Raw genomic sequence first — 21,280 nt, 5'->3', positions numbered from 1 at the left:
GCTAGAAAAAATTCAAAAAAGGCCATTAGAGAATCTAAACATAGAGCTTATGATACTTTATATACTAGATTAGATACAAAAAAAAAAAAGAGACATATATGAACTTGCTAAAGCTAAAGAAAGAAAGTGCAAAGTTTTAGGTAATGTAAATTTGTATAAAGGACTAAAGATGAAGACATAAAAAAAGGTGATGGAGATACTTTAATAAGTTTTTTAATGAAAACCAAAGTGAAAGCTTGAACTTGGAAGTGACAAATAAGGAAAAGACTAAAAATAGGAGATTTATTCACAAAATTAGAGTCACAGAAGTTAAGATGGCTTTTAAAAAGATAAAAAGTGGGAAATCAATAGGACCGGATAACATCCCAAGTTTGGAAATGTTTTGGAGATAAAGTATTTGGTTAGCTAATCTATTGAACACAATTATAAAAAACAAGAAAATGTTGGAGGAATGGAGGAAAAGCACATTACTACCTTTATACAAAAATTTAATAACTATCGCGAATTTAAGATTATGAGTCATACAATGAAACATCAAGAAAGGGTAACTGAATAAAGAATTAGACTAGAAACGATGGTTCTTGTTGAGTTAGAAGCTATTTATCTTTTAAAAATAATGAAAAAGTTTAGGAGGAAAAAAAAAGATTGGCATAGTTTTTGTTGAGTTAGGAAAGCCTATGATAAAAAACCTAGGAAAGCTCTTTGGTGGGTATTAGAAAAGAAGGGATTTGCAGTAGATATACTGAGGTCATTAAGGAAATGTATGATAGAGTAATGATTAGCATTAGGACTATAGGAGGAGAGTGTATAGAATTTCCAGTTATAATAAGTGTACATCAAGGTTCTTTTTTTAGCCCTTACCTTTTTGCTTTAGTGATTGATGAGCTCACTCGGAATATCCAAAACGAGATCCCTTGGTGTATGTTGTTTGCAAAAAATATCATCTTGATTGATGAAAGTGGCAGAGGAGTGGAATCTAAGTTAGAACTTTGGAGTACCGCTTTAGAGTCTAAAGGTATTAGGATAAGTAGAATAAAATAGGATATATGAAATGTAATTTCAATAACGTAAGGAGTATTGGAAATAAGACTAAACTTAAGAATCAAGAAACTAATAGTACTAGGTTGGTGTTTGGTAATTGGGAATTAACTTTAGGAATCAAGATTGGAATGGTTGATTCCCATTCCTAATGCTTGTTTTATGATAATCTCATTCTGATTCCCATTCCATGCAGGAATAGGATTCCCACTTTTGCCTACATTTTGAATCCTGACTCTTACTTCGAAATCAAATCTTAATTGTGGGAAACATAGTATTTATTGTAATACGATAATTTATATTTAATATAATATCCTATATATTACATTAAAATTTAATAATTCAATAGTACATAAAAAAATATATAATCCTATTGTATATTAAATATAGGCAGCCACATATATATATATATATATATATATATTATAATGAAATATTAAATATATAATTAAATATATACTACATAAACCTAAATAATAATACTTAATATCATGACATCATTAAATATAGATATGTAATAATAGTTTTACTATAAAACATTTTAACCATTATTATTAATATTCATATAATAATATTATAACAAGTAATATAAATATTTGAACCATTATTATTAATATTTATTTTATATATAATAATATTATAACACATAAAAAGTAATAGAATAGTATTAAATTATAGAATACTATGATATAATTGTGGTATGATATTTATTTATTATATTATTATGTACAACCTTAAAATAAGATAAAATATTAATTATTAATATCATTAATAAAAATATATAATGGTATATTTCAATAATAATATAATATACAAAAAAAGAATAAAATACTATTGTGTAACACAATATAATGCTATGGTGATTGTTTTATTATATTATTATTTTGTAGTAAATAATAAATTATATTGTAGTGTTATAATATAAGAGATTTTTATTTACATTTAACAAATGACATATCAAAATAAAATACTTACAAAATAAAAGATAAAATATAATATGCAAAGTATAATCAAGTACATGATTATCAAAATAATTTTATTGTAAAAAAATATTTGCTATATAGCTTAATAAAATAATATTATATAATAATTATATACTTATAATATTATTATTCCATAATAAATTAATTGAATAATTTTTTTATACTATAATGACATAATTGTTAAACTAGACTCATTTCCAATTCCTATATATATACCAAACACTATAATACAATTTCGATTCCGATTATGTATCGAACCAAACATGAGAGCAATATGACTGAATTCTAATTCTGATTCCAACTGTGAACCAAATGCTACCAAATAGATTTCAATACCTTAGATATATTATGCCAAATGAAAGAGAAATTGAATAGAATGTGAAATATAGTGTTAAAGCAGGTTGAGCAAAATGGATGTGATTGTAGAATACCCATAAAGTTAAAAGGAAAGTTCTACAAGACGGCTATAAGGTCAGCCATTCAATATGAATGAGAATATTTGGCAACTAAGAAACAACACGTACAAAAAGTAAAAATTGTCAAAAACGAACATTAAGATAGATGAGTGGTATAATATTAAAAGATAAATTAAGGAACAAACATATCCGCAATAAACTAGGCAGAGCACCATTCGAAGACAAGATAAGGGAGGGCAGCTTAGATGACTTGAACATTTATAACACGGGACAAATAGTGCACCCGTGAGGAGGAGCAAGGTAGTTATTGTTTTTGGTATTAAAAGGGGTAAGGGTAGACACAAAATAACTTGGAAAGAGATAGTGAGGAAGGACTTAATAGTTCTTAAGTTAGCAAAGGAAAATTCCCTTCAGATCAATTGGCAAAAAAGGATTCATATAGCCAAACCCCACCTAGTGGGGACTTAAGGCTTCTTCTTGTTGTTGCTGTTGTTGTAGATGTGTCTTTTGGGGTTCATTTGTTTTCATGTAACTTAAAGAGTTAAAATTTCTAGCAATTTAAGACTTCTTATAAATTGGGTGCGAAAGCCATGTAAGAGTTAATTTTTGAAGAATTTGAATACAAAAGTGAATTTGAGTTTCCCACAACAGTATATAGTTCCTCCACTCTTCTTCATTCTTCCTTTTTCCTTCTCCCTTCCTTCTTCTTCTTCCCCTCCTCTTTCTTCTATTTCTCCCCTTATTTTTCCCCCCTAGGCAGTACCTAAACTGTTCTTCTTGTCACCTTGATGCTGCTGCTGCATCATTTGATATCAAGGTACTACGCCATGGTCGTCTCCAATCTCCATCAAACCAAATATCTTGTTGCTGCAATCAAAGCCGTAGCAAGAGATCACTACCCAAGAATAACACCAGAACACAAAAGGCCACATTCACAGAAACCAGCGAATGTAAGAATAACTGTTCATCATCCATAGGACTGAAATTTTCCCCTCCTTTTTGAACTTCACCTTCCAATCATCAATTCACAACACCACCTTCACCACTAAAACAAAACCCCTTGACCAGCCCTCCCCTCAATTTCCATTGCCATAATACCACCAGAGAACCCTCAGGCCGTACCTCAAGCTGTTCCATCCAACCCCCTTTCAAAAGCCCCTACTTCCTGGTACTTCATCTTCAGACCGCCACCACCATTGAACTCACCATCCCTTGACCTCCACCAGCCAAAAGTCCATCACTGGAGGACATTTGCCAAAGGCACCCACACCCCATGCGCCAGCAATGCCTGTGAAACAGAGCCAGAACCTTCTGCAAGTTCCAAAAGTGATAACTGGTTTCCAAACATGATATTTTGCATTCTTGTGCAATATTTTGATCTGAATTGTGAGACATTGGACTGTCACTGTACCATCAGCATTATAAGGAGTCAATTGTCATTGCCAACATCCAGAGTCGGATCCCATTGCATCCTGTGAGTTTTCTAAGTGAATTTGTTGAATTTACACATGATTAAAGGTGAATTGGAGAAAGTTCTTCAGAAATTTTCAGTCAGATTTGTGATTTTGCATGGTAGAATGAGAACTGTGAGCAAATTGTGTTAAGGGCCTTTGGTGATATATAATTGCAGTATATATAAATGAATATGTATAAATCCGGCAACATGGTGACAAATTATTGGAAAAAGGAATGCCTTTTGTCATATGAGCACAATATCAAGCCATTCTATACCTTTCTCAAGTGTGGAGAAAAGAAAATGTCTGCAAAACTGTCATTGATTAGAAGATGCTCTATAAATATAGTTACTAGAAATGGTGTCACTTGTATGCAGCTTCATCTGGAACCCCACTCAACGCCTTACAAGATATCTTGGGTTGATAAACACAACCCTACATGCTTGAGAACGATGTTCAATTCCTAGTCAAATGGGTGACTACTTTGATAATGTTTGGAATGATATCATACCTATGAGTATTGGCCATGTACTCATCGGTTCTCCTTAATTGGATGATTTGAGTGCGACTCCAGGACATGAGAAAATTGTGTGATATCTTCTTGGTTATCCTTAGTTGGATGATTTAAGTGTGACTCTAGGACATGAGAAAACACGTATTTCAATATAATAGTAAGAAAGATTATTTGAAGCCTACTCGACCAACCACTAAGAAAAGGAAAATGGCAACATTGATCAGGTCAAAGTTACTCAACTTTGAAGACACTACAAGCAAGGGCATGCATGTGCTTGAAAAGACATCCAAAGTCTTCAAAACACTCATATTGTTGAGCTTTTAACTCCAGACATGTTTATTGATGTTTATTTCCTATTGTTAATGGTTATTTAGTCATTTAGCATTATTATTATGTGTTATTTTGTTGGTAATAAGTGTGAGTTAGTAAGCGTATGGTCATTCCAATTGTTATGACATATATTATAAATAGAGGGAGAGACCTATCATTGAGTTTAGGTCTTCCATTTTACCCAATTAATCAACATGGTATTAGAGCATGATTCTGAAACCTAAACCCTAATTGTTACCACCACCATCAAAACCAAAGCCTAAAACCCAAAATCAGCTGCACGTCTATCATCATAGAAGAATTTCCAGCAATAATCTAGCCCTAGAAAACAGCCAGCAGCAGCCAAAAGTCAGAACAGTCGCTAGAATTTTCTGGGCGACATTGCCAGTTTGAGAACATCAATCTACCATTGATTTTGCAAAAACAACATCATAGTCACCCACAGACACTGCTGATCCCCCCCCCCCCCAACTGAAATCTCATCTCCAGGCAGTGTCCCACGCGCCCTCATGCGCCAGTCGAAAGCTGCTAGAGCCAGCCCCATGCGCGGACACGTGACACTTTTCTCAGGCATGGTTTTGGCCTGAAATCACCCAGCAGTGATCCAATCCCTCTATTAACATGTTATTGGAGTTTTTCGTCATGTTTTTTGTTCAAAGATATCACCTTTTTAATTGCTCACGTGTGGCACCCAAGGAATGGTTGTTTGATGCTTCGTGAAGCTGTTTATCAATGGTTATTGAGTTTATTGGGTCTGAAACAGTGGGATTTGCTGTGTTTTTTTATTCAATTTCCATATACCAAAATATCAAGCTGTTGGGCATGTGTTTTGCTCAAAAATCCAATCTTTGTTGTGACCATGCACTCATGGTAATTTGTTAGTTGTTGTTCGATGTTAGTAACAGTCATTGGTGACTTTCTTGGAGCAGTGGCAGTGCTCATAAGCTGTTTTTGTGAGGCTGTGGCAGTGTTATATTAGTTTGTTGGTGATTTGTCCATGTTAGTTTTGGTGGTTCACCTCTCCAATTGTTCCAGTGCAGTTTGTTGCTTTCTTGGGGCCACATCTGAGCTTCTTGGTGCCATGGCAGCCTTGTACTGATTTATTTGTGACTTGTTCATGGTGGGTCACCTTTTCCGTGGTTGTTCTGATTGTTCCAGCAATTAATCTTATGATCATTGGTCTGATTTTGTGAATGTTGGGATGGAGTTTGCAAATCCCAAAAGTAAGGTTCCTTCATTAGTCACTTGCTTGAGTGAACCATGTACTGTGACTATATCAAAGGAGGAGTATTCAAGGTTTCTACAGTACCAATCGTCTCAACAAGCATCTTATCACACTGCGCCTTTTGCCCAGAAAGGTAATCCTACAGTCTGTATGTCATCTAGTATCCTTCCCATTGTTATCAAAATCCCAATCCAGATCATGTGGTTCCACGATCCTACAATCCATACTTGCCTAATCGATCTTAAGTAGAATCTTAACAAAGTAGAATCCAATAGGATCTTATTTGGAATCTTAGGATCTTAGGATCTCAATCCTACTTGTGATCCTACCGATCCTACTTATGCAACGGAATATTTTCCTATTTAGGATTTTAACAAGAAGAGCCAACACATATTTTTATTGGCCCAAACACTTTGCTTTTGCAATGGACACAAAATTTGGTCTAGTTGGCTAAATGCATCAAATTAGGGCAACATAACAATCGTGTTCTAGGATTTGTTCAATCCAAGTCAAGAGAGCAGTTGAGCATCTCTTGAAAGCTCTCTTCAAAATTGAAAGCTCTGTGAGAGCTTAGAGTTCTTGATAAGCAAATCCTAGGTTGCATATCAATAGGCTTGGACTGTTCCTTCTTCCAACAACAGTAGAGGTTAGCTAAGAGCTTTGAGATCAGCAAATCTTCAACAAATAGGAAGTTGCACAGTCAGGCTAAGAGCTTAAAGTTGCAGGCCTGTAGCAATTATGCATTATTTTTGTAGTTCTTTTTACTTTCTTCCTCTCTTTTTACCCTCTTATTATTGACAAACCAAAGACCTATCTTTCTTTCCCAAAGCAAACAGCATATAGCTTTCCTTTTCCTTTTCTTTTCTTTGCGACTAACAAAAAGTTCTGCCTCTTCCTTCATTTATTCCTTCTCCTTCTTCTTCATCTCCTTATGGTCTGATGACAAAACTACAGAGACTAAGAAATTTACATCAATTCATTGAATTAAGATTAGCAATTTCTTTTTCCTTCTTTTCTTCATTCTACTTGCTTTTATTTTTAATTATAATTATTAAATAAATAAGGTAGCAACAATCTGCCCTTTGCAGTTCAGGCTATTTAGATTTTTTTTTTTTTTAGGTTCAAAATTGCTAAGTAAAAATCAGCGAGGTGTTAGCTAGCAAGCTAGCTACATTCCTGATATTTGTTTTAATTTCTTAAACTTTACGCCAAGTTTTTAGGATTATTTTATTGAGAGTTTTCATAAATTGTCAAATATATAAAATTTAATTTATTTTACATTGTAAGTAGAATCTTACGATCCACAATCCAGTCCTATGATCCAATCCTGCAGACCACCCCAATTATCCTATCTAGGATCCTGATTCTAACAACCTTGATCCTTCCTACTAGTCCTTGGGTCATCGATTATGCTGCCATTGACCATATAATAGGTGCAACCAACTTCTTTTCTAATCTCCAGCATCCTAAAAATCTACCAGAAGTTACTTTTGGGTCCACTATTGATGTTAAGGGGATAGGAATAGTAAATCCTACTCCTTCTATCTCTCTTTCTTCTGCTTTATACATTCCAAAATCTCCTTTCAATCTCATGTCAGTTAGTAAGCTTAAAAAGTCACTAAATTGTTCTGTCACATTCTTTCCTGATTTTGTGGTTATTTAGGATCTAAAAACAAGAAAGACAATTGGCACAGGAAGTGAGGCCCATGGACTTCTTACTGCTTCAAGTCACCTTCTCCACCCATTGCCTGCACAGTCACAACTACACCACTTCAAATCCATTGCTACATTGGTCATCCATCCTTGGACAAGTTGAAACAGCTAGTTCCTACATTGAGTTTTGTCTCTAATCTTGAGTGTGAATACTGTCCATTGGGCAAGCATCATCGTGCTCCCTTTGCATCCTGGGTCGACAAACAGGTGGTTAGTCCTTTCATGCTAGTCCATTCCAATATTTGGGGTGTCACATCAAAGTTGGGGTTTCAATACTTCGTTACATTTGTTGATGACTACTCTAGGATGACTTGGTTATATTAATGAAAGATTGTTCCGAGTTGTTTGATACCTTTTGTGTCTTCTATTCCCAAATAAAGACTCTATTTGATCTGCCAGGCAAGATACTTCGTAGTGATAATGCTAAGGAGTACTTCAGTACCCAATTCAATACTTATATGACTAACTCTGGTATGAACCATCAATCCTCGTGTGCCCAGACTACACAACAAAATGGAGTTGTAGAGTGAAAAATACAGACATATTCTTGAAGTCACTTGTACCCTATTGTGTCAAATGAATGTTCCCAAAGTTTTTTGGAGTGATGTTGTGCACACAGCTTGCTCCCAATGCCATCCTCTATCTTTGGTGGTAAAATCCCATAATCAGTTGTCTTCCCTAAGGCTCCTTTGCTCTCCCTTCCTCCTTGTACATTCGGTTGTGTGTTATTTGTCCATCAGTTAACTCTAGGAATGGATAAGTTGGATCCTTGTGCTATCAAATGTATTTTGCTGGGCTATTCCTATACTCAAAATGGATATTGATGTTATAGTCCTACTTTACATGAATTCTTTGTCTCTGCTTATGTCACCTTTTTCAATTCTACACCATACCACTCTGATTCCTCGAGTTCTATTGACCTTGATGAGTCCCTTCCTCTACCTTGCCTTCTAGATCCAAACCTAGTATATGTGCCCAATCCTCCTATGTCTTCATCCAATTTGAGCCCTTCTCGTGACTTGGATCATCCCAATTTGCAGGTATACACATGGCGACTCAAGCGGGAAGTGTCTTCTCCAACTTCTACTACTGTGCCTCTAATTCCCTCATCGGATGATCTTATTTCCCATGATGTTGATCGTCCTAAAGTTGTTCGAAAAAGTAAACGCACTTGTACCCAACATCCGATCTCTAATTTTGTTTGTTATGATTTCTTGTGCTCTTATTACTATTTTGTTAGTACTCTGTCTTATGTTGCTCTTCCAAAATCTATTTCTGAAGCCCTATCCCATTTTGGGTGGAGGGCAACAATGGTTGAAGAGATGTGTGCACTATATGATAATGATACTTGGGATTTGATACCTCTTCCTCCTAAAAAGTTTGTGGCTAATTGTCGCTGGGTGTCCAATGTGAAAGTCATCATGATGGTTTTGTGGCTCATTTGAAGGCCTGCCTTGTTGCTAAGGGGTATACTCAGATGTATGGTTTGGATTATTCAGACAAATTCTTCCTAGTCGCCAAACTTGCCTCAGTACATTTGTTCATTTCTGTAGCCAACACTTATCATTGGCCTTTACGTCAGTTAGATGTGAAGAATGCTTTCCTACTTGGTGACCTTCATAAGAAGGTATATATGGAGCAACCACCTAGGTTTGTTGCTCAGGGGGGAGTCAGGCTCAGTATGCCAACTTAAGATGTCATTATATGGATTAAAACAATCTCCAAGATGGTTTATCCGTTTTATTGTTGTAGTACTTGAGTTTGGCTTCCATCGGTGTGCAGTAGATCACTCTGCATTTTATATTCATAATCCATCTAGCCAAGGTTGTTAGAATCAAGATCCTACATAGGATTGTTGGGAGGGTCCGCAGGATTAGATGGTAGGATCGGATTGTGGATCATAAGATTCTACTTACAATCTAAAATAAATTAAAATTTTATATACTTGGCAATTTATGACAACTCTCAATAAAATAAGCCTAAAAACTTGGCAATAAGTTTAAGAAATTAAAACTAATTTCAGGAATGTAACTAGCTTGCTAGCTGGTACCTAGCAGATTTTCCCTTCAACAATTTTGAACCAAAAAAAAAAAATTTAAATAGCCTGAATTGCAAAGTGCTCTGCAAAGGGCAGACTATTGCTAGCTTATTTATTTAATAATTATAATTCAAATAGAAAGAAAAGAAAAGGGAATGAAGAGAAGAAGGAAGAAGAAATTGCTAATCTTAATTCAATGAACTGATTTAAATTTCTCAGCCTCCGCGGTTGTCATCAGACCATAAGAAAAAGAGTAAGAAGAAGAAGGAAAAAATAAAGGAATGAAGAGGAACTTTTTGTTAGTGGCAAAGAAAAGAAACGGAAAAAGAAAGCTATATGCTCTTTGCTTTGAGAAAGAAAGATAAGTCTCTGTCTTTTCAATAAATCGAGGAAAAAAAAAGAGGAAGAAAGTAAAAAAGAACTACAAAGATAACGCATAATTGCTACAAGCCTACAACTTTAAGCTCTCAGCCTAACTGTGCAACCCCCTATTTGTTGAAGCTCCTTGTTGATCTCAAAGCTCTTAGCTGAGCTCTATTGTTGCTAGAAGAATAAACAGTCCAAGCCTACTGATAGACAACCTAGGATCTGTCAATCAAGAACTCTAAGCTCTTAGAGAGCTTTCAATTTTGAAGGAAAAGAGCTTTCAAGAGATGCTCAGCTGCTCTCTTGACTTCGATCGAAAAAATCCTAGAACATGCTCGTTATGTTGCACTAATTTGATGCATTTAACCAACTAGACCAAATTTTGTTTCTATTACAAAAGTAAAGTGTTTGGGCCAATAAAAATATACATTGGGCCTTTTTTGTTAAAATCCTAAATAGGAAAAATCCGAATTCCATTGCTAAAGTAGGACTGGTAGGATCAAGATCCTAAAATCCTAAGGTTCCAAATAACATCCTCAGGGATCCTACTTTATTAAGATTCTACTTAAGATCCGAATCGATTACGCAAGTATGGATCATAGGATTGTAGAATCGCACTGGAACGAAATATTGATAACAATGCATATAGCAAGATTTTGCTTATTGTGTATGTGGATGACATTGTGACCACCGGTGATGATGATCAAGGCATATAGGACGTAAAGCTTTTTCGACAAAGTCAGTTTCAAACCAAGGACTTGGGACCATTGAAGTTCTTTCTGGGTATAGAAGTATTGAGATCTCGTACATGAGCTGTCTTGTCATAGAGGAAGTATGTTCTCGATCTTTTAGATGAGACAGGGCTATTGGGATCCAAACCTATTGATACACCAATGGATCCCAATAGTAAGTTAATGTCAGATATGGGTGATTTGTTGCCTAACCCAAGTTGGCACCTAAGACTTGTTGAAAAGTTGAATTATCTCATAGTGACTCGACCAAACATATCCTTTAAAACAAGTGTTGTGAGTCAATTTCTCTATTCCCAAAGAACAAGTCACTGGGATGCAATAATTCGCATTTCGAGATATCTCAAAGGTGCACTAAGGAGAGATCTCTTATATCAAGATCGGGGTCACGCTTATATTCAGGATATACAAATGTAGATTGGGCCGCGTCACCTTTCGACAAAAGATCCACAACCAGGTATTGTATCTTTGTCGATGGTAATTTGGTGTCTTGGAAAAGTAAGAAACAAACTGTGGTGGCCAAGTCGAGTGCTAAGTCAGAGTATAGGGCTATGGCGCACACTGCATGTGAACTTGTTTGGCTAAAGAACATGTTGAAAGAACTAGGTGTTCCACATTCTCAGCCTATGGAGTTAATGTGCGATAACCGAGCTGCTATTCATATTGCCTCCAACCCTGTCTTTCATGAGCGGACAAAGCACATTGAAGTTGATTTTCACTTTAATCAGGAGAAACATGTACAAAAGCTCATCACAACCACTCATGTGAAGTCTAAGTTTCAACTTGCTGATTTGTTCACTAAAGCATTGGGAGGTACTTGTGTGAAATTTATTTGTAACAAGCTAGGAGCATATGATATATATGCTCCAGTGTTAATGGTTATTCAGTCATTAGCATTATTATTAAGTGTTAAGAGTTTTGTTAGTAATAAGTGTGAGTTAGTAAGGGTATTATGGTCATTCCTATTGTACTTGACACATATTAAAATAGAGGGAGAGACCTATCATTGAGTTTAGATCTTCCATTTTACCCAATTATTCAACATCTATTAAACCTCTTCTCTTTCTTTGGTGCTAGCCAAGGAACAAGGTGTCTTGCATCACTTGAACACTGGCTTTCAAAGAGTCTCCACTGCTTCTTATTTTTATCCTCCAATATTTCAAAACTCAAGGCCGAATTTTTTTCCCAACGGGAAGATTTGATATAAAACAAGAAGCCAAACCATGGGTAGACTCTTGTTGGGGACTAATTTAGAAGAACTGGATCAATTTTGGGTCCAAAAACCAAAAGTTTGTTTAGTTAATCAGTAGTTCATTATGCGTGTCTAATTTCACTAGCAATAGGTTACGTACTTAAATGTATTCAGGAGTGTTTATAACAAATGTATCTTGTAGGGGTTCATTTGTAACTTCATGTATCTTTAGGAGTTTATGCATAATGTTTTGTAATTCAGGCTTTCTTACAAATAGGGTGTGAAAGCAATGAAAGACTCGGTATTTGATGAATTTGAATTGAAAAGTGAACCGAGTTCTCCCCAAATGTATCTCCTGATTCTCCTCCATCATCTCTTATTTCTTCTTTCTTCCTACTTTTTATTCCCCTCCCCTTTTGTCAATTTCTCTCCCTATTTTCTCCCTAGGCAGTACCTATGCTACCCTGCTAATCACCCTCAATGCTGTTACTGCATCCGTAAATGAATAAATTTTTTTAGAACTCGCCTAAGCATATTCAATTGAACCAAGAATGTCAATCAAGCTCAAAGCTTAAGCAGGAGGCTCATGGGAGCACAAAACCAATCAGTCATATAGATGTCCAGAAACTCGCAAAAAAAAAATAAAGATAAAATAAAAAATAAAAAATCATCCACATAGTTGACTTATCTATATATCACTTGGGTGCTAATCGCTACACATGTTAACACCAGCAGAGTTTGTCAACTTCCTGCACAGTGACTAAATTCTTGGTGGGGATGCTTCAAGATGATATTAACTCCTTAAGTTAATAAACAACAACTCTGACATTGCCCAAATGAATCCTAGCTACATGGCTTCAACTCATTATTGATCGTTAATGCAGATTATCCTGCGAATGTGGGATCATAACACCATATCCTTTTTGAGTTCTCAGGAACCCAAGAAAGAAACATATATCTGCACGAGGAGATAACTTATCTGGACTGCTGGACCAATATTAAAAACATGAGTAAAACATGCATGCCCAAAGACACAATGCACAACAAAGAACATAGGTTATTCGAGGTACATGGTAGAAAAGGGAGCCTACCCCCCTTCCCCTGCACCACAAACACTCGAGGGCATCCTATTAAGCAAAAGACAGGTGTAAGGAGAGCATCAATCCAAACTTTTAGGAACATATGAAAGACAGAGACAGTAGTGAATAAATGTCTACTTTTTTATTCAGCCACTGCAGGGGTATGTACACAAGATGTTTGATAAATAATCCTTTTGGCCAAGAAAAGAGAATAAGCTCATTTTGAACAAATTCAAGTGCATTATCATATTGAAAATTTTGAATACCAAAGTCAAGCAAAATCTTTATTTCATGGTAAAATTAAGTGAATATTAAGAAATTCAGTACATGAAAAATCATCCACAAAGGACATAAAATATTGATGAAGTTAAATTCTACTATGAATGGATAAGAGAACAAAATGATATACTGGACTCTAGATGGAAAGAAGTCCTAATGTGTTCTCCAAATTAACACACTGAACCCTCAAAACAAGAAATAAACATAAAGGTTCTCCAAATTAACACACTGAACCCTCAAAACAAGAAATAAACATAAAGATGGTAAAAACCTGTTGCAAGAAACACCATCACAAAAATTGATGAATCTATAAGACAAGAACTAGACTTATCCCAACCACCATTGAAATAGTACATGTCATCTGCAACAATCCTTTTCTTTGTATAGAGATTTGAGTAACATAATGAGAAAGAAAATAACAGAGTAGTTATGAGATTTAGTTAGTTGACTAACTAATAAATGGTTTACGGAAATTTAAGCACATATAATACGGATGAAAGAGGACTAGAAAGAAATGAAAGAATATTGTATAACCAAACCATTAGGAACAATAAGCTTAGAGTGTAAAATATAATGGGTTTCAAGGATTGGAACAAATTAGCGCTACCTGTCATGTGTGAAGCACTCAATGACCCAGATGAAGTAGAAGACTAAGATTGGAGCTATTGAACCAGACAAGATTGTTATACTCCTCATAGGACACGCTAGACATGCACTCGCCAAGTACACTAGTATCTAGTAGAATCACTCATGGCAATAGACTTATAACTTGAGTCAGTTTTCATGGAGATCCCAACAGCGATCAAGATTATGGGGTTGAGACTGTGCCAACTGCCAACCATGATTAAACTATAACTGTAAAAATCTTGAGAAGAGAAATAGTTGTCTTTGGTGATTTTTTGGATTCTAAACATATGCTTCATTCACCGATGGTATGGATCATGGTCTTAAATTTCCATGAAAAATTATCAAAATTTTCACTTTTCCATGACATCAAAATTGAAATGGCAATCGATTTCAATTTTACAAAATTCCCATCAATATTTCACAGATCACTCAAATTTATCAAAATTAAACAAATTTCAACAGAATTTCAAATGTCGAATGAAATTTCCCTCAAATTCAAATTTGATATTCAAACCCAAATTGAAATTCCTCTCTGAATTTGTCTTCTTTTTCTTATTGAAACTACAAATTATTACAAGATTACGAATAACCTTCAGACTTCTGAAATTATATGAAAAATTAAACTTAGATATCAGCAACAACATTTTATTTGACCATTTATGTAACTATCCATATTTGTTTAGTATAAATTATTAACTGACTTATGAAGTTTATTTATATTAATTGAATATGTTTAATGTCATTACTATATTAAAGTTATTGCACCTTATACACCACATGCATGTTCTTGACAAAATTTTTTTACAACACTTTAGTTCTAGAACTTGTATTATGATGTCTATTGTCTATTAATAGCTTCGAAGGTTTCATCATAGAATTTCGTCCTTTATTGCACATGTCCAATATTTTTAAAATTGATATCGACATCGATGTAAAAATTTGCATTAAAATTTCCATACCTTTAAAGCCTCAAAATTTTAGTCAAAATCAAAATTTAGGACATAGTTATGAATTCACCAACAAGATTTTAACCATGGATGGATTGAAGCTAGCTTAAGACTCAAACCCAAACAAATGACTTTTTCATACAGATGAAAAATGCAAGTCTGATTTTTATCTTGTGAGAAGCTTTTGTGAAGGTAATCCCATGTAGCTTTAGCTGTTGTATGAAACATCGTAAGCGTAGCAATTTGTTGAGTTAAGGCTCATATTTAGAGGGTTATTGACATGATGCCCATTAAAAATGAGAAAGCTCACTCCCTCCACGTGCAAAACTTTCTTGTCTACTAAAACCAAGGCCAATGGGGGTGCAATGAGGAGGGGGGCTATGCCCCACACAATACAGTACAGTACGTTTGAGCCAGGGCTCAATGTAATTGTATTATCGTATAAGGGTATTTTTGGTTTTCATATGATCTCTATATATACATGTTGTAGTTGAGGGTTGAAACCCTAAGGCAATTTTCGCTTCAAAAAAGTGGAAATTGTGCAAGGCTCATCGGAGGTAGGCACATTGTCGAACCACGTAAATTTGTTGTTTTTCTTCTATCTTTTGATTTTCTATATTTTTTGCATTTGATATGTGTGTGCGCATAACCTTAGGGCATGACTTCACAACACAATTCATAGCGCCACGCTATCCTACAATCATACAAGCAATATATCATTCTCTTTCATCCAATCTTCATAATCCTTGGAGATTGGAGATGGAGGAGAATGCAGCAAGCACTTGGACGTCCCCATTGCATTAATATACATTTGCACTCCTTTAGACTAGAACATGTAATTGGAGGATCAAACCAACTTGATGGCTGTGATCTTTCCTTGTAGCATCCATCAAAACCATGCATGATACACCACAATCAGCACACACTAACGCCAATGTCAGTACCAGGAATGAACACAGCAACAATGCAGAATCAGGTAACACACACTACCACAAAATAGCACAGCAGACTTCAAAGGTCTGGAATTTGAAGAGGCAGCTAGGATTACAGAAATTTGAAGGGAGCTCAGGTGCAACGATAAGGTCTTCGCCGTGTGACCTAGATGGAGGTCACGGGTTTGAGGTGCGGAAATAGCCTCTTGCAAAAATGCAAGCTAAGGCTGCATACTATAGACCCAATGTGGTCCGCCCCTTCCCCCGACACCGCATACGCAGGAGCTTTGTACACCAGGCTGCCCTTTTTAGGATGAATCAAACACAAGTTGTCTCTCACTGCCAAAGTTGACTTTGACCACACAGAACAGAGCATACCACAACTAAGAACTGGACATTTTAACAGCAATGCATGCTCAAAAACAACATGGCAGCAGCTAGAAGCATATACAGGCATGACCAAGAGATCACGTACACTTAAAACATCATAACAGCATCATCACTCGACAAGCAAGCAGAGTAAGCATCAGAACAGCAACAGCAGTCTGCAAGAAACAGTATGTGGCTGTCTTTCCATCAGCAAACTACCATGAGCGACATAACACCCACAAGAGTTGCTGCCAGCTGAGAAAAGGAGATGAAACACTAAACAACTCTCAACCCAGAGAAGAGATCTCTACTTTAAGAATCAACAAGGGAGAGAGAAAAAAAGGAAGATAAGTGACTGCAACTAAGTCAAATTGATCGGGTTTAGAGAAGTTTAGCACTCTAATACCATGTTGCAAATATGAAATAAATTGACATTTCAATGAATAAAAATACAGCACTTAGTGTGAGAAAGGGAGAAGAGAAAATGAGATCAGAAAGAGAAGACCAGTGAGCAACCCCTGGAGCTTGCACCTGTTGTGTGACCCGTTGGTCCTAAGCAATGCCTTGCACAAAGTGAGGCACCTAGAAACAGCTCTGCTTCATGTTACAGGGCAATAAAATTGAATTTTCTCTTTATATATTATTACTAGTAGGACGCAAAAGACAAAAATATTCCCACTCACGCCACCTAATTACTAAAATAACATTTTCTCTTCTAATATTTGCCCAAATCTCTAGTATGTAATTTAAATAGCATGGAAGAAAATTACAAATATGTAAAGTAATATGTTGTAAATATGTAAAGTAATATGTTGTCGATTCAAATAATTATCTTAAATAGAAGCACCAAATCAGAATGATAAAAGTCTATTAATGAACTTAAACTAATTTATCTAGATAAGATGCACGCTATCAAATGGAAAAAAAAGGGGGGGGGTACAATTACTTAACAAGACTGAGGAATATAACAAAAATAATTATTTTATAGAATATATCTCCAAGCAAAGGAGCATGGAAGAAAAAAAATGTCAAAAGAACAAAACTTAACCGTCAACATTTAATTCAATCAATTAAGGATGAAGAAAAAATGAACTGATGAGTGAATAATTCAAGGACAAAAAAAATAAAAAAGAAAATGAAAATGGCCTGCAACAAAATAAACTGATGGAGAAGGTGAGAAGAATGAAAGTGACAAATCAAGTGGCCCTAGACCCATCCCTAAAGGCAGAAAGAAGACTAGAACCTTTTTTGATTCTCTCTTGTGCATGCAGATACAGAGTACCAGAAAATGCCACAGTGCGAACAAAGAGACAACATCCATCTTCATTATTACTCGACTCAAACAATCTAGTCAATTACAAAATAATAATAATACTATAACACTTTAAGTAAGATGTAATTCAAATAGAATGGAGTTAATTAAATTCAAACGACAACAGAAGAAAGACATTTGAACAATTAACAGAACAGGTCGGGAAAATTGCTCATAACATAAAATAAGTAGGGCAAACTGTAGAATCATATTTAACTTACCAAAAGTTGTATTTAATCGATATACACACACACATCTAATAACAAAAAATTAAATTGAATAGTGTCAGCTCTCCGGTGAGTCATGTGCCCAAGTAATAATATAAATAATTGAAATTAAGAAGAGTAAAACAAATAATAAGTTGAAAAAATAGAAACAGAGAAGATGGAGAAGATGTGTTGTCATTGTTGATTAATGAACCAACACTATCTCCTTAAAAAGAAATAAAGACACCACATGATGACAGGTGATGCCCCTAAAAAGACATCTATTATGAATAGACACCTTTCAACATCATAAGAGGAAAAACTTGAAAGGAGACATTTGAAAAGTTTTAGAACTTCACTTGATTTCCAACATGGTTCACCCCAAAGTGGATAACAGTGTCAGCTCTCCAGTGAGTCACATGCCCAAATAATAATATAAATAATTGAATAATTGAAATTAAGAAGAGTAAAACAAATAATAGGTTGAAAAAATAGAAACAGAGAAGATAGAGAAGGTGTGTTGTCATAGTTGATTAATGAACCAACACTACCTCCTTAAAAAGAAATAAAGACATCACATGATGATAGGTGATGCCCCTAAAAAGACATCTATTATGAATAGACACCTTTCAACATCATAAGAGGAAAAACTTGAAAAGGGACATTTGAAAAGTTTTAGGGCTTCCCTTGATTTCAAACATGGTTCACCCCAAAATGGATAATAGATGCATCAGGGAAGGATTCAGAAACGTACTTCTTATTTTGAAGTATTAGAGTTGAATGTTGTTGTTGGGACTTCTTAGAAACATCATACACAATGTATTAGGGTTTAATGATGAAAAGAGATTGTTCGAGTGTGAGAGTACTTTTGAGTGCTTGGTGTTGGGGCTTCAGATTGAGAGGTTTTGTGATGCCATTACCATATCCTCCGTAATTCTTGTTAGATATCCAATTTGTTTGTCATTCAATAGTCGTCCCTGCAAGCATAAGCATCAATTTCCAAACCATATATATGCATGGTTGATTTTCTCTCTTTCATCTCTTCTCTTTAGCATTCATTCACATTATCTTTGCATCATACAACATCTTGCACCAATCCTTTCAATGTTCCACACAAATGCACAAGCATACACATGGACATGTGCATAGTTATAAACCATGCTGAAACAAAGGCTAAAAATCTGCATATGCTTGAATAGCATCTGTCCTACCAAACCTTCCATAAAGAAGGCAGGACAAATGAAAATGATAACAAGTAGCAGGATTGTCTAAGTAAGATCCAATTCAAGTCTGACATTCACTTAACCGAAACTAGAGAAAATCATGGTTTTAAATCACAATAGCGGGTAACGTAATGTAACGGGAAGTTGGAGTAGCGGATGTCACATAACAAGAAGTGGGTACGACTATGAATTTTTTTCAAGTATGCACAACCTTGTGCATATTAGTGTACTTGCATGTTTTAAACTTTTAACCCTTCTTAGAAAGAGTTTTAGTGTATTTTAGATCCTTTTGTTCAACTAACTAAGTCGTTTGGTAAGGGAAAGAAGTTTACATTTATTTTAAACCACCATTGACAAAAAAATTACATGTGTATGTGTATTTATACTTCTCATTGTTATTATGTGTGATAAATTCTTATGTGTGCTAAATTAATTAATAAAACAAAATACATTATACACTCCATTAATCTATTAGACACATAAGACATACGAATAATACAAATATAAAATAACTAGAAAAGAAATAAGGCTGAAGTTGAAAAATAAAGAACATAAATATCAAATTGTTAACATGATCAAAATAAAATATTTTCCTAACAAGTTAGTATTTTCAAATAATTAATTAATGCATCTCTTGTGAGTATTTTTTTTTTTTTTAAGTAAATTTTGTATCATTATCATTTCATTGTAATCCTTTCCCCCTCTTGCCACATAGTATATTAAGAATGATTTATGAAAGCAGGGAAAAAGTGAGAAGAAAAAGTAAAAAATAAAATAATTTTTTTGGGATAACAGTCCTGTAGCGGTTACATAACGGCCATAGCGGCATTTAGGTTACAGTCACAGTCCATAATGGCAGCTACGGCCATGATTCTTCTTCCCACCGATTTCGCAGTGTGTAACTGTATCGGTAATCCAAAAAACCATTACGTAATGTTGTTATGTAACAATCACAACCGTTATTTTCAGAAAATATAAATTTTTTCTCTATAATTGCATGGCACAGTTCACTAGTTGCTTGATTCAAACTAGTTGCTTGGTTCAACACTCATCTCAAACAAATAAGATTAACCTAAAATTTCAGAGGAAAGAGAATGAACAATGAAAATTGTCACGTTAGAATACAGTTGCCAATAACACAGGAACTTCAGCCTCAATTAACATTTGTATGCTAAAGTTAAAAATAGGTACCTTTTGGGTTCGGCTATCATTATTTCAATTTCACCCAAATGAGGATCATCCAAGTCATTCATGTATAAATTCACATCACCGACCATGGCTGGAAAAAGGCACTGTTAATCTCTTACAAAAGGAGAGAACTAAAATCTTTACAACAAATCCAAGTAAAATTTGACCATCCAACTGCCACACGCCAATCAAATTTATTTAATTGAAATGCAATAATATATGTTTATGAAACATAAGATAATAACCCTTCCATAAAAAATAAATAAATAAATAATCAGTAAGCAAGGAGCGCGCTTGGCAGTGAATTGACCTTCAACATGGGGATCTCCATGGACGAAGTCTCCCACAATCATTTGCTTATCCAAAACAATGAAAGTCTGCTCTGCAAAACCCATCTACTAAACATTAATTCCCGATCAAAACAATTGGATAAAGATATGAGCGAAAGGTAAACAAAGCAAGAGCTTCTGTGTGTTTGTGTGTGTGTGTGTGTGTGTGTGTGTGTGTGTGTGTGTGTGTGAGAGAGAGAGAGAGAGAGAGAGAGAGAGAGAGAGAGAGAGAACTGTTGGGGTCTAGGGACCAAGATAGCTGCATCTCGTACTCCTGGTCAAGTGAGAGGGGCTCCGAACCAGTTGCTTGCAGGAGAGCGGGGTCTTGCATCCATTGATGGTACTGCGAGACGTGGGCTTCCATGTACGGTACCAGTATCACCTTCTTCCCCTCCAAACTTACTCTCATCTTCTCCATCTCTCTCCCTCCCTCTCTCGCTCTCTCTCTCACCTTTGCGTTTCGCAATGTGAGTCCACGGAGCGGGCTGTACATGCAACTGCTGCCTGCTAGTGCGCATTTTCGTTTTCCTTTTTCTTTTTTGGAAGGAACGGGTGTGTTGGGGTGCCAAAGCGGGCGGGCGGCCGGTCCCGACGGATCGGTCGCCAATGGGTCGAATCATAACCGAGTTAAATGAGTCACACAGGTGTCAATCTTAACCCATCCAATTTATAAAGGGATAGATCTTGGGTCATTGTTTACAAATTTTAATTTATTTATTTTAAAATATTTTAAAAATTTTATATAAAATGACATTTTAAAAACAAAATACT

General features: G+C 35.3%; 1 protein-coding gene across 2 annotated transcripts in view; it reads right to left on the bottom strand.

The window, feature by feature from the left end:
• LOC131149278 (GCN5-related N-acetyltransferase 9) overlaps positions 1-21,044 on the bottom strand; it is a 66,277-nt gene extending 45,233 nt beyond the window's left edge. Inside the window, exons 1-3 of one of the 2 annotated variants that reach the window (XM_058099592.1) lie at positions 20,744-21,044; positions 20,491-20,562; positions 20,184-20,271 (exon numbers count right to left, since the gene is read on the bottom strand). In XM_058099592.1, the coding sequence (XP_057955575.1) occupies positions 20,184-20,271; positions 20,491-20,562; positions 20,744-21,002 (419 nt within the window). In that variant the 5' untranslated portion in view covers positions 21,003-21,044. The remainder of the gene's footprint in view (positions 1-20,183; positions 20,272-20,490; positions 20,563-20,743) is intronic. The other variant, XM_058099591.1, reaches the window with a different exon arrangement.
• Between the last annotated feature and the right edge of the window lie 236 nt (positions 21,045-21,280).

The sequence above is a fragment of the Malania oleifera genome, chromosome 2, assembly GCF_029873635.1.
Source record: "Malania oleifera isolate guangnan ecotype guangnan chromosome 2, ASM2987363v1, whole genome shotgun sequence".
Taxonomy (NCBI): Eukaryota; Viridiplantae; Streptophyta; class Magnoliopsida; order Santalales; family Ximeniaceae; genus Malania; species Malania oleifera.
This window is presented reverse-complemented; position numbering and strand designations above follow the sequence as displayed.